Source organism: Oreochromis niloticus, linkage group LG22, assembly GCF_001858045.2.
Source record: "Oreochromis niloticus isolate F11D_XX linkage group LG22, O_niloticus_UMD_NMBU, whole genome shotgun sequence".
NCBI classification, from domain to species: Eukaryota; Metazoa; Chordata; class Actinopteri; order Cichliformes; family Cichlidae; genus Oreochromis; species Oreochromis niloticus.
In genome coordinates this window covers 6,329,145-6,343,966 of record NC_031985.2, presented here as the reverse complement: position 1 = coordinate 6,343,966, position 14,822 = coordinate 6,329,145, and the positions used below count along the sequence as shown (strand labels likewise).

The window sequence follows — 14,822 nt, the reverse complement described above, 5'->3', positions numbered from 1 at the left end:
AAATATGGGTGAAGTCCTAGTTTGAAGTAAGTAAAGTAAGTAAAATTTTATTTGAAGAGCATCATGTTAGCCACCCATCGAGGTGCATATGGCTAACTTGTTAATCACCAGTAATGTCTGCCCTAAAAGGTACTTTAAGTAAGCTGTACCATAATTTCTAAAATAAGTTTGTTTTATTAAAGAAGAAACTATTGACTGAGCCCGTAAACTAATCAGGAAGGTGTTTGCTGAGGTTATAAATCAGGTGACCGGTGGGGTCTTTTTTTCATAGACTTCAATAGAACTGGAACAGCAGAGGGAGTCTCCCCCTGCTGGCCATTGGAAACAATGCAAGTTTAAGACTCATTTTAGCTTTCAGTTGCAGAAATTGTGTCAATTATTCACATCACCTTTTAATGTAGTAGTTGGTATCTTGGTTAAATGATTATATGTTACACATGAGATTATATTAACAATAATAATAATAATAATAATAATGATCTTCAGCCAGAGGTGAGTTGTTAAAATGTCTCAGTTTTCTGCTGAACATTAAAACTTTTAAGACAAGTGAGACTGAGGTTTTAGAAGATTTACAAACAGATCAAAGTGAAACATAACTGCATTATTTTCAATGGTAGGATTGCTTTGGACAGATTTGGAAAGTGCTCTGAAGTAAAGTAATAACTGACTGAGAAAATGTTTCCTCCACATGATCTTTCTCACTATTCTCCTCACATCTGTTGTGTTCCTCTTGTCTTTCTGCCCCCGTGCTTCTCTCCCTCTGTCCTCCCTCTGCTGCGTCAGATCACTGGTGGATATCTTACGTCACCAGTCGAGCCCCGTGCAGCAGGGCGAGAGGAACAACAGCACAGTGCTGACCACCACCTCAGACGGACGCACATCCAAAAACCTGTACACCCCCATCCTACAGATCAAAGACAACCGCAGTGAGTGACGATTACCTCGAAACCTTAAAAGCAGTGGTGATATATGCAGGTTAAACGAGCAATCGAATGAGGCCAGCTTGTCTCGTCCCCAGTGGAAAAGGTGGTAATTGCCGCTGCTCTTGTTTCAAATATCAGCAACACACTTCTCACTTCAGGTGGAATACATTTGTTGTGAGTGAATTGTTGCCAGATGTTGTTTCATTTAAAAAAGCCCCGTGAGATTATTGTTTAACATCAGTAATCTCAGAGGGTCTTTTGAAACGAAACAAAATGCGTTCAGACATTTAAAGGGTTTGTTTCCTGTCTAGATTCACCTTCTGCTCATTATTACTCAAGTGATCTTGCAAAAATGTATTCATCTGAATTAAAACATGAAAATATGCATTAAATTTAACAGTTTTTAAATCTGAAAAATAAAATGTTTAGAACTGTTTTATTTTTTAAAGTTTAATTCTCATTCAGCTTTCTATATTTCTGCATAAACATGACCTGCACACAGATGAGCTGAAACATTCTGACCACTCACAGATGAAGGAAATAACTTTGCTTAAATTGGCCCATTGGGAGGATGAGGATACTTCCTGGTGGTCTAACGACACGGTCAACACTAGAGTAAAAATAGGACACCAAACTCCTTGCAACCAGGAAAAGCTTATGGTTGTCCAGTGATTACACTTGTTTTTTTCCAGTCTGCAAATGATTGCAACTAGTTGTTGTTGCAATCAAGCTGGTTACTTTCCACTTTCAATTGTTTTGCAATTGCAGAAGCCACCTGGTGAGCGTCAGTTTGTCTCCAAACAATCGAGGTCCAACTCGGACTGAATGCAGTCGCTGACAGACGGACCGGAGCTAACTGCAAATAATTGGTGTAATTTTCAAACTCAGACAGGCTGCAGAAATGTTGCAAACTTGTCTCCGACACATCTGCTTGCAATCAAGGATTCACTGGCTGCCATTTAGTTGTTCTCTGCTTATGTTTCTATATAAAAGAAAGGTTATGTCATTTTGCAGTCAACTACATAACTGTTTGTGGAGGACCATCTGAGTTTCTATTTAATATGTTTGATGTTCTGACTGGACTGTGAATGTAAGTAGTTGATACAAAGTTGTCTTAAATTAAGTTTTCTGTGTATGTAGCTCAGCAACAGACTTCTGATTTTTAACATTTTACCAAAGTTAACTGTGGTTATCATAAACAGATCAATTGACATTAAACTGCAAACACACTGACTCCATTTTATTGATAATTTAAGTCTGTGTGAAGATGACAAGATCATTGGAGACAGTTACAATCATTTTGGTTGTGCCGCGGTCTCCAGCCAGTGTTTTCTGTAGGGTGAGTGTAGCATTTGGGGATTTTGGCCTGCTATTAATTTGAGCAGTGACTCAGTCACGGTCACCTTTATACTGTGCGCTCTTACAACAGCATCCACAGCATGCCAGCCCTCTTTTCTCTGCAAAGCACGGGATGGAAACCTGCTTCTGTACATGTCCTTGTCTTTCTTTGTGCTTCAGTAGATACTCGGATTGTTGCAACTTCATAATGTTAGCTTATCCTGAAACACAGACTGTGCAGCTCATCTGTATAACAAGACAAACAGATTTTAGCCTTAAGGGAGTTTCCATATACCTACTAATATCACAGATAGCTTTAATAATTATATCCTAAAAAATGCTGTAAGTTATGGATGCACACCCTCTCCACCCTCCCTTCACTCTTCTTTTGATTGTAATTTACTGCCAAAATGAGACACAAACATATCATGAAAGTGAATTCTTTTTATCACTCAGGAGAAACAAGATATGGTGCCTAAATAACACATATGGTTAGACTAAGTAGCCTGGGATAGTCAAATTCTCACCCTGAATAATTGTTTCAGTCTGCACGAGCAGCCAGCTCTGCAGGGTGTTATGTCGGGTATGGGAGAAATGAGCAGGTTAAGCTGGTTTAGGCACACAGGAAGTACTAACAGGTTAATAGACCGGTGGTCCCAATGTTTCGGCTCATCGGTGTCTTAAAAAGTGTCTTTTAAAGGTTCCTTTATGTTGACTATCACTTTTTTTTATAAATAGTGCTATTACAGGGGGATGTTTGGGACATTTATTTTATATGTCTCTATGAAATGATTAGGCTGAATCTCATGATTTAGGCTTTAATATAAGAAAAACCTCCACTTTTATTTAAATGCATGTGTTGCCCACACACAGAGGAGCTTTGTGTTGAATCTGGTGAGGAAAAAATGCTGCAAACACTAGAAAACTAAAGTCAACACAATCACGGAATTAAATGCAGCGTTTGTGTGATTTCACAAAGTTTTTCCTCTCTGGTGATTATCAGCGTGGACGTGAATGTTTCTGTTTTCTCACACAGGAAAATCACAGAAATAAAACACACATTTCTCTCTTTACCTCTGCTTTGTCTCTCTGTCGCTCTGTCTCGTCTTTCACTAAACCAGCTCTCTCTTCTTTCAGCCTCTCCAGGAATTCGATTGTTCTCTGACTCTGCAAAAAAGGTTGGAAAATTGCAAATTCCAGCCAAGAAAAAATGAAAAATGTGCCAAATATAGTGGATTTTTTTAATTATTTATTTAGCTACTCTTGATTCTCATGAGGTAATAAGAGCACTTTATAGTAACAAAGCTTCACATTTTAGCAATTGCAGAAATTATGAAACTTGACTTTTTGTGTAGTTTACAGACAGGAGCTGACAAATCGTTTTTCTTGTTGAATAATCATTCAGCTTTTGAATTGCTAGAAAAAGTCAGTGTCTTTTCAGTCTCTTGTGTCCAACAGGTACTCTAAAGCTCAGCTTGTAATCATAAAAAGAGAAAGACGGTGAAAATCTGCACTTTAAAGAGTTGGAACTTTGCTTTAAAAGGACCCTCTGTGCATGTTTCCAACTCTAGACTCTACTTGAGGTGCTTTGTATGAGTCATAGTTCAAAATACTTGTTATTTATAATATACTCTGCTGAAAGAAGCCAATTTAGCTCCTCTATGTTTAAAAAACCTTTATTCTCACTGGCTGCCACTTGCAAATAGACTTTAGTAGCAGGTGGGTGTGGCTTCAGTACCTGAGATGACCATTTAAGGAGATTCGCTCTCACTGACATCACAAAAAGACCAATCAACCACTGAAACAGTATAGAAAATAAGTCAAAAATAAGTCTTCTCTAAAAGAACAAACTTCGCACTGCTTCACAATGCAAAGTAAAACCAAACGACCTCACTTTGTGCCCCCTCTCAGGAATTTTGTCAGTCTTTCATAAAAGATTTAATCTGGTGGTTGCCAGTTTGATTCAGTTAATTACGACAACGTTTGTCATTTAAATAAAAAATGCAAAAGTCAGCTCATTCCTGGAGGGACTGAGTCTGTCTCTTTTCTGTCCTCCCCTCTCGCTGTCCTGTCTCACCCACTGTCTCTCTCTCTCTCTCTCTTTACTGACACAAATGCTTACTCGACATGCCTCCCGTGTCTCTCGAGTGGCTGTCCCATCAGTTTGTCGGCTCTGCTCTCTTTGCAGCTGGGAACTTGCACCACCATTTTAACCAGCAGGGGTCTGCTTCCAGCCCCAAACACTCTGCTACCATCGGTAAGCCTCGTGGTTAGCAGCCCAGTGAGCTGGACTCGCGGCCTCACCTCCACCACTGTCTGTCTGTCTCGATGTCAGTATGACGGCCTGTTGTGCTGCGCTCTTAAAACAGCTGTGCCATTGTCAACCCCACCCTGTGGCTATGCGCAGATTTGTGCTCGAAATCACAGCGTGCTGTACGTTTCCAGTGATTTCCCCCCGTCACACGGTTGTGTTGAATCTGACAGACCTTTCATAAGAGTGTGAGCTTAAACTTGTCTGGCCTGCCCTTTGCTTAATGCAAGCCTGTCTTCCCTATTCACTCACTTCCCCCCCACAAGCCTGCTTCCAGATGTGCTTGTTCGTCCTTCCTCCTCTCTCTGTGCAGCAGCGATGTGCGAGTGTGATACCAAACGTGGAAGGAGGTCACCGTTTTAACCCGAGTCTGTTTTCGCAGGCTTTACACGAAGAAAACAGAAAAGCAATGCTAGCACGAGTGATTCATCTCCACCAAAGGTCATTGTGCTGCACCCAGGAAACACATGAACTCCTACTGCAAGTCAGATAATTATCTGTGAAGGCTGATTTTATTCCTCTAACATGACTCCGACAGGATACAGGATAAGGTTGCCATGGAAATATGATGATGTTGATGGAGATGAGCATGATTTCCATTTAACTTTTTAAGTTGTTTCAGTGCCAGTTTTTCCAAGCTATTACACCTACATGTGCCCCTCATGCAGCGGATTACACAAGAAGGCAACAGCAAAGAGTAGAACCGGCTGAGAGGACAGCAAATATTAACCAGCAAGTACAATTACATCATCATTTTCAACTTAATTCATCTAAGGAGAGACACTACAGGGGAAAAGCGTAAACATTTTTTATTATTACATAAAACCAGTCGATAACTTACATTAAAGATAAAGTTTTCTGGTCCTGGGAATGAACTGTTACAAAGATAGAGGGAACACAGGAGGCACAGAAAAAGGGAAAAGCGGCATATGCAAAAGACACTAATGTCTTAGTGTTTATTGCATAGATTTCAACAATAGAAATCTGAATATCAGATAAAGGCAGATTTTATTGGGACAGGAGAGTTAAAGGTGCAGTTAGAAATGTGTTTGTCTTCATCACTTTCTAAATCAAAAACACTGTCAATACACAAAAAAGTCATATTTTTTGGAGTAAAATGGTCTATAAATGAGCCGGTTTACCCATCTTGGGGTTTTGATGATGGCTGTGATTAGCCATTAAGCTAAACTTGCCAATAATAAGGTAGGCAAACCCAAAAACATTTGCTACCTTATGCAAAGACCTGACACAATCAAAAAACCCCTAAAGAGCACGTTTTTTGCCTTTTATGCCTTTTCGTACAATCTAACTATTAAATATATAATTTAGTGTTTGCTGTATTTAATCTAAATTCAGCTATTTTGTGCAGCGCTGTGTGATTTAAGAGGTCTCATACAGCACAAGGTTGTTATAAAACTATGTGACATTTTAGGTATGTGATTGAGGGCCGCACAAGAAAATGCACGCACCTTTAGGTTTGGAATAATAGCTTATGTGGGTAATTATTGTTTTCTGTGCCGGTTTATAGTTTTAAACCATTAGTGAGGTGACATTTGTTGACACCAGCTGTGCTTTTCAGTGTTAAGAAGGTTTAGTCAGCTGTGATGACTAAAGAGAAATGTTCCCTTGGTTTGCCTCTGCACTGTTATATCACAGTGTTACAGCAAGTGGATGAATGAAATGTACAGATTTAGTGTCCTTGTTACGTTCACATGCCCCACTGTTGGCCCGTGAGCCGCATTTTGACAACCCTCAGTCTAAGGGGGCATTACTTGTTAATGCAAATTATGGGGAATCGTCTTGGACCAGGAAACAACCAGACACGTAGGCTCAAATTAGGAAGTACAAACCTAAAATTAACAAAATAAAAATAAACTGTAGGCTGTTGGATAAAGGAGATGCCCTTCATTTCAAATCTTCGATATATTTGAACTTTCAGTCCCAAGAGTTTTGAGTCTTTTTACTTCAGCCGTGCCGGTTTATTCTCAGTATTTTTTATCCTAAAGGTGAGATTTTAGACTTTTTATTCTTTGCATCACTTGTCTGGTCCCCTCCTGTGTTAAAGTTACCAGCCTCCTGGTACGACACAATCACAAACCCCTCGACTCTCTGAGTCACATACTCGGCTCACACTGAGCAAAGTTCATTTTTCCCAGACACCATTACCAAACCTCTCTGTCAGCCATCGTAGGTGTTCAAAAAAAAATAATCAATTACCTCTCACTCATGGAAATTACCAGGCTAATTTAGCATGCTGGCACAAAAACACAGAGCAATTGGTAGGAAATTTGATGCTTTCTACCTTTTATTTCCTCCACAGCCTGCATCCTGCTGCTCAGCTCCTGCTTTAAAGCCATATGATCTCAGAGCTCAGAGCTAGCATTGCTTTTTCCCCACCGTGTGAGTGTATGTGTGAGTGTATGTAGAATTCACGGTACAGAAGTCGATGTTGCGTGTGTTCCCTGGGTGGCACTTAACAGAGACAACATTGGCCATTATTGCCCATTACTGTCAATGGTCAATGACCAGTATATGTCCTGCAGTTATCTTAACAAGACTGCAGCCCATAGCTGTTACCGCCCCGAATGGACTCACCATTGATTATATCTGCGTCTAAGACAGGAAGCAGCAGCAAATGGCCACAGTTACGCAAGCTTTAATCGCTGCTTCATAGTTTTTCCTCACATTTCTAACCTTTCAAACATCCTCTGCTGACATTTAGCAGTCAATCGAGCTTCTCAGATTCCTCTGTAACGCTGTTCCAGCGATGGCTGGCATGTGTTTGTCCACTGCAGATGTGTCCCTCTGTCCTCTGTTTGAATGTACAGATCCGACACATGTCAGGTGACCTGTGCGCACCTACATGTTGGGTCATTTCCACTGCTGTTTGTTTGCTGTTTGGAAACTATGAATGTACTTGTATACCTTATGATGTAATGGATATGCGTATACGTGTTGCAAAACAGACACCCCTGCCCCTCCCCCATACCGCAAACCTTACATAAGACAAATCATTTTTTATGTCTATTGATCGCTGTGCTGCTTTTGCACTTTGCATAAATGTGAATATGTGCGTGTGCTTGAGTGTGTAGATTCCTGAAGCTATCAGTGTATTTCTGTGTATTTACATGTGGCTGATACGTTCGTCTTATTGAGCCTCAGATGAACAGCACAGAGTTGTATTAATAGATGGTCTCCATGGAGCTCAGAGACACTTCCTGTTTACTGATAGTTAACCAGCTTGTGTAATCTTCTCGTGTTCTCTCTTTCACTTCTTCTTTTCCTTCTCTTTGTTCTTTTACACGTACACATCATTCCTTTTATCCTCCAAACCCTCTCTCTCCTTCATTCTCCTTTCCTGCCCCCTCATCTCCTCCTCACTTCTCCATCTATCTCTTCTTTCCTTTATCCACCTCTTTCTGTCTTTTTCTCTCTCAAGAGCGTGGATCCCGCATGAACAACACCTCCCAGCTCACTTCCGGGCCCACCCTGATTTCTGGTAGCAGCAAAGGTGCGGGAGGCGGTGGCAGCGTCTTCGGAGGCAGCATGAGACACAACAGCAGCCACCCGTCTTTCTCGCACTCCTTCCACAACCTGGCCCAGCTGCCACCGTCCTACGACGCGACCATGAAACCTGAGATCAACCGCTACAGCTCGCTGAAGAGGCTGGGTGAGTCGCCGGAGGGAGATGAAGGGATGGAAAAGCAGGAAAAAGGGAAACCGGAGTAAGGGATGAAGTGGGACTGAGCGTTCAGGACCACTGGGAGCTTTCAAGTGAAACAACGCACACAAGGCCTCAGCCGTGTCTGATTGGTTCTTAAGCGTTGATGGCTGATTACACTACCAATTTTCAAAGAAATCCTTATTTTTATTATGAAAAAAAGCAAAGTTAGTCATAAAAAGATGAATTAAAAGTTTGTACTTTGAGACTTTATAGATAATAGTTGTGAATCACAACCTATTAACAAACCTACTAACAAATTAAAAAGAGCAACTATAACAGATTGATTTGGAAGTTTCAAAAAAGACCAAGTTCAGCCAGAAGGCAAAGAAAAGGCTGGACAAGAAAATCTGCAGACTTAGAAAATGGTGACACAGGTGACCTACAGCGTGCTGCAACACCAGCCCCCAAAACACAGAAAATGACACTTTTCTGTGTTCAGAAAACTGCTGATTAATCTTCACAGCACCTACGGTGAGGAGAGAGCATACACAAATACATTATCTGCATCTGTTTGTCATAAAGTGAGCACTCCTAAACCGATGATGGACTCTCAGAACTTTGATCGCTACACTTTTAATCACTTTATGGCATCTTTCATTTGACCCTGCCTGCAGGAGAACGCCTCCATCTTTTAGTGTAAAATCCATCCATCCATTTTCTTAGCAGCTTGTCCAAATAAGATTACAGAACGGCTGGAGCCTATCCCAGCTAACATTGAGCAACAAGTGTTGTACACACTGGGCAGGTTGCCAGTAAACTAGAAGTGTGCAATTCCTGGAGAAACTGCAGTGTGATTGCACTGGGACTGAACCTATACCCTGGTGATTAGTGCCATCGCTGATATAGAGTCATTATTATTGTTTTTCTTTTCAGAAAACCAAACCAAAGCAATAAAGCATATATTCTATTAATGCACATGTCTATAAACTGACATTTAAATCTTAAATATCTCATAAAAACCAAAACTCAACCCTGCAGGTATCACGGGCGGAGAGAGTGAGGACGGCTGCTGTCAGCCTGCAGCAAAGTTTAAAAGAAATGCACCAAATTTAAAGTAGAAAGCTAAACAAGCAGTTTGTCAGTGTGACAGTGGAGCTGTCACGCCTTCCCCCTTTTCACTGTGCCCAGTTCCCAGATATTGTCAGTGGAGTGTGTCATCACTGATCACGTGTGTTTCTGTTTTTGGTGTATTTTGGTAGCTGAATTCAACCAGAGTTAATTCGTTTTTTAATTGTTTTTCCTGTTGGCCTCTGATGAGTCCTCAGTGTTCCTGGGACTCAGCTGGTAACCAGTGGGAGTGAAGACAGGTTTGATTAGGTCCAGAGCAGAGAGTAACTGGGGCAGACGCAGGGGAACGTGAGAGAATGATTTCTGTAGTCCTTTCATAGTTTTAGCACATATGGATGTGCAGTGTTTATATTATAGATGCTCTCATGTGTAAAGGTTTGTTAGCTGAAACCAGGATTATAGATTTCCAGTCTACCATCCTTACCTGGATAGGTGCATGCAGGGAGAGTGGCAGAGGAAGGAGGCGGTGGCAGCTTGCTGTGAAGCTGCATTTTGTTTAGTTTTATTTCAGTATCCTTGATTGATTTTTTCTTTTGCTATTAATTCCCTTTTTGCATGTACTCCTGCCTAAAGATTGACTTCTTCTGCATCCCTTTAAACCTTTATGGTGCCAAACACAAACTGCCCGTCATCTGGGGTCTCTGCACAACAGTGACACACACGTTTGTGTTTGTGTCCTCTTGATTAAACTGTGCTGCTGCTATGCTGATGAAGTAGGTGAAAATTGGCTTTTCTTGATGTCTAAAGTTACTGAACAGCTGAACAGGGGTTTGATTTTGATTAAAGTAATTGCACGGGTGTTTACTTGAGTAAAATGTTTCACTCCACCTGGATTGACTGTTTCAGTCATGTCGCCTCCTCCTGTTTGCCGCTCGCTGTCAGAGAGTCCTCATCACTGATGTCGTATTATTAACCTGTTGAGGAAAAACTGAGGCTGATTGCGCTGATTCCCATTAAAGTGGCTGTAAATACATTTTACAGTCCTCCCAGATCTGTTTTTAGTTACAGATGCGAGTGAAACGGTGTTACTGCACCGTCAGCTTTACTCTTTCCCATATTCACGACTTCACTTTCTTTATAAGCTCTCTTTAATGTGAAAATACCGACTGCATGAAGAAACTATTTGCTAGGGAGGGTTCAGTTCAGCTGGTTTGCTGTACGGATGAACTCATAACTGAGGTTGATAGAAATAATTGGTTATGTTGTGAACCCTGTCACTGTGATGACATCTGTCCTATATTACAGCTTCATTTGGTTAATGTAGATGTTGTTAATCCCAAATCATGTCTCTGCCAACTAAACTGTGAGCAGGTTTTATTCATATAAACTGGCCATGACTGTGTTTTCAAGGGATTTGCCTTTTTGTGGCCTGGTTAGTAAAATTTCACGCTGCTGATTCTGCAGGGAACCTAAATGATGGTACCAGGCATGGCCACCTGAGTTTGTGACAAATAATCATCTCAGTGTGTCGTCTGAATGTGTAAACTGCTTCTGCTAATCAGCCAAAGGCATGGAGAAGAAGCTGGAGTTAGATGGATGATGAGATGAGGGAGAATTTAGGAAACAGTGGGGGAAAAGAGGATAAGAAAGAAGAAAGAAGGAAGGGAGGAGGAGAGGAAAGAAGGATAAATGAAGTTGAAGAAGATGGGAAGGCAGCATGGTAACATGAGACAGGGTGAGAGTAGAGAAGCAGGTTTGTTAACCAGAAGAGGAAAATCAGGGGAAGGCTGGCTGGGTGATACTAAGGAAGATGGAGATGCTGTGAGCTCGAGTGAGCAGACTCAGAAGAAAGGAGAGAGAGGCAGTGAAAGAAAGGAAGAAGGGATTTGAAGGAAAAAGAGATGTGGAGGCAGGGGGAGGGGCGTTGGCTGGCTGGTCCGCAGGGGCCTGGCTGCCTTCGACGGAGAAGAAAAGACGTTGGAGAGGCAGTGGCTGGTCGCCTCTCTCCCTCTCTCTGTTTTTACCTCTCTCGCCCTGTGATTGCCGAAGACTGCAGGGGGAGGGGAGTCGCCTCTGCAGGCTGAGTGATGGATCGTTACTACGTGGGGGGTCATATGTGTGCACGTGTAAGCGGCGTGGCGCTTCGTGAACATGGAAGCATTAATGAGGTGGAAGAAGGGTCCAGATGAGGTTCTTTATTATTTCAATTCAATCAAAATAAGGAAATACTTCAACAGATAAAAAGGCTTCCTCTCATTATACGGCACATCAGAGAACAGAAACCTTCATATTCATGAATGAGCATCTCGGTCGATGTCCTGCAGCCTTTTTAAGGAAATTCAGAAAAATCCCAGAGAGAAACAGATGCCATTCCCATAATTCACCTCTTTGTTTTCTGCTTTTTCTTCTTCTGTTTGGTCACCATGTTTTTCTCTCTCTCTTTTGTTGTCCCTCCTTCATATAATTGCACTTCCTCAAATGACTGAGCAAATTAATTTATATTGCAGGCGGTTGTGTTCCTGCAGCATGAATGAGCACTGCATTTTGTTTGATAATTAGAAATCACCTCTTGATAATGAAGAAAAAACCAAGGAAATACATTTTGCAGTAGAGCTGTAGCATGCACTTCACTTTGACAAACTGCTGTTTTCTGAGGTTTGTGCAGGTGGCTCTGTTTTCTCTCTCTGCTCCATGACTGAGAGATGATACAAGAGAATACATGCAGGAGTTCAGAAGAACTGCATAGTTTTAATTTTAAGTGAAACTTGCTGATTTTGTTTTGTGCTTTTTCACACTCTAACCAATCGTGGTAGATGGCTGCCCCTCCCTGAGTCTGAATCTACTCACAGAGATTTGTCTGATTGTCTGAGTTCTTCCTCTGATAACGTAGGATCTTTTATTTAAAATATAAAGTACTTATGGGTGGCTGTTGTTAATTGGTGCTGTATAAACAAGTTGAATTTACCAGAATACCTGGAACCAGGAAATCTACAGGGTTGGTGTGTTTTATGGAGGAAATTTCAAACTCACAATGACAATCAAAGAAGTGAAATTCAGACTTCCAACGACCAAATTAGTTACTCATAATCTACACAGATCAGCTGCCTGTGGGTGAAAATGTCTCAGCCCATACCCACTCAAGAAAATACAAGAGAAAACAAAAAGGAAAAACACTACGATACACTAATGTAATGCTGAAAAGCTTGACTACACGGAGTTACATGAACTGACTACATGAACAGAAAAAGCTCTACAGGTTATATACACATACACACAGCTTAGCTTAGCTAATCGTAAACAGGTGTGGCAGATTCAACAGCGGTGGAAGTGTTGAGGGAGAAGGAGACAATTACAGAAGAGGGATCGCTAACAGAGACAGGAAGTAACACTAACAGCAGGAAATGACTTAAACCTAAACATGACCAAAATCCCAAAAAAGTGATGCAGTCAAAGTCGATTTTCCATTGCAGTGTTTCCTAACTGAGAGAAGCGACCTGGAAGCATCCGTGTAGAGCTGGTCAGATTCTCCAAATACTGAGGAAAGCTGCGCAAGTGCTTCCTGTGTTACCTCGTTTAGCAGAGGATGCACTGGAGCATCCTTTATGAAAGAACTCAACCTATTTCCATCCCATTGTTCATACCAACACACCATCTGACAGACAAACTGATGCAGATCGTAGAAATGTTACTTATAGTTTTCCAGTTCATGCCATGGCCTTCTGATGTGTTTAGAATTTGTTAAACCCAGAGCTGAACTCTAAACTTCTGTAGTAACCTCTTTATTTACGCTCATTTTTAGTGGATTTATATAAACTCTCTAAATCCAGTATGTGAGTGATGTTAATTATCCACAGTGTGTTTATGGTCCAGGCTGCATTAGTAATGTCCGTTGTCCATTCAGGATTATCATGAATGAACTTTTACTTTGAATCAGCTGGAAAAAGTGGGGTAATATGCTGATTTAGTACACTAAGGTACAGTTTTCCTAAATCCTTCTAAAATCTTCTTCACCTGATGTTTTCCACTGAGGACAAGAAAGAGGAAAAGGAGGTCGGAGCTCATTTTTTAGACTAACTTCACCCCAAATGCTCAAGTGCCCGAAATCTGCTTTTATTTCTAATAGCCAGCAGGGGGCGACTCCTCTGGTTTTGAGAAGAAGTGCAATGAGAAATGTACAGGAAAAAACCGAAACACTCTACCTTTCAAATTTCAAGTCATATGAGCGTGCAGTGTTTCTTTTGGTCCGTTGTCTTTTACCAGGTTTGATTTCCAAATGCTCAGCTTGAGGCTTTACATCACGATGTCGCAACCAGTCATTGTGGCTACGTTTATCTTCAGTCAATGTTGCTCTTAAGTTTCATTCTTAGTGGCATTAAACACATCCCAAAGATAACTTGCCTTAAGCTGTAGCTCACGTTTCACATTATACTACTGAATCTACTAAGAAGGACCGTAGGATCCCATGATCTTACAGCTGCGACACCGGCTAAGCTCTTACCTTCCTATCGTGGCACATTTTCTCCCCTCATTACCAACACCAGACTTGCAGTGATGGCAGCGAGCACTTTAAACATGAAGCAGTCACTTCGTCTGTGCTGGATGATTTTATTTCCCAGACACTGATTGCTTTCACAGAGGAATGTAAAACCCTTTGTTAAGCAGATTCAGGCTGAATCATTCATTCACTTCTACTTGTCTGATTATTAGATTCCTGCTTTTTCAAAGAAAACCACCCTGAATGTCAGTTTTGGTGAAACGCTCCTTCAAATGGAGAATAAAAAGTTGTCATTGTGACACATAAAGAGGGAATATGGCCTCCCGTCAGCCTTTCTCTGAAACCTGATCCTTTTGATGCCGTTCCCCAGACGGCGCTGCAGAAAGGACACTGATAAAGGCTTCTTTGTCTAAGGAGGGCAGCCAGGGAGAAACCTTGAGATAATTTAGCCTTATTGGAGGGGAGTAAACAGAGAGCGTGAGGGAGAGTGAGGAGAAAGACCGAGAGGAGGGAGAGATTGAGGACAGAGAGAGGAAAGAGAAGCAGAGAGAAAAGCCTGAACAGCGGGGAGAAGGTGAAAAAGCAACAACAACTAGACTGAAAAAAGAAAAGTGTGGAGAATAGTGAAGACAAAGAGGCAAACAGAAGGAGGGGAAGAGACCTGAGAGAGAGAGCAAAGAAAAGGAAAGAGGGAATGAAGAGGTAGAGAGAGGTGGCTGGTTAAAGGTCAGCTTTAAATTGGCTCTTGGGGAGCTGCTTCCATGGAAATGCTTTGAAGATTAAAGTGGGCTCGGGCTACGCACAGAAGCACTGCTTCTCACTATTAGTGAAACTGACTTACTGCTTCCCTCTCCTTCATTCCTTTCTTCTGTCTTTACGTTGTTCCTCGACTTCTTTGTTTTCACATCATTTATGCTGTGAAACATCTTCTTTCGCTGCCTTTAAAGCCTATTTTCACCTCACGTCCTCTCTGTCTTTGGCCTTGAGCTTGTCTTCTACCTTTATTCTTTTATGCCTCATGCA

General features: G+C 41.4%; 1 protein-coding gene across 2 annotated transcripts in view; it reads left to right on the top strand.

Annotated features, from left to right (window-relative positions):
- The window catches only part of shisa7b (shisa family member 7), a 52,124-nt gene that overhangs the window by 28,171 nt on the left and 9,131 nt on the right, over positions 1–14,822 (top strand). Inside the window, exons 6-8 of one of the 2 annotated variants that reach the window (XM_019351070.2) lie at positions 784–926; positions 4,450–4,518; positions 8,012–8,242. In XM_019351070.2, coding sequence (XP_019206615.1) covers positions 784–926; positions 4,450–4,518; positions 8,012–8,242 — 443 coding nt within the window. The remainder of the gene's footprint in view (positions 1–783; positions 927–4,449; positions 4,519–8,011; positions 8,243–14,822) is intronic. The other variant, XM_005457560.4, reaches the window with a different exon arrangement.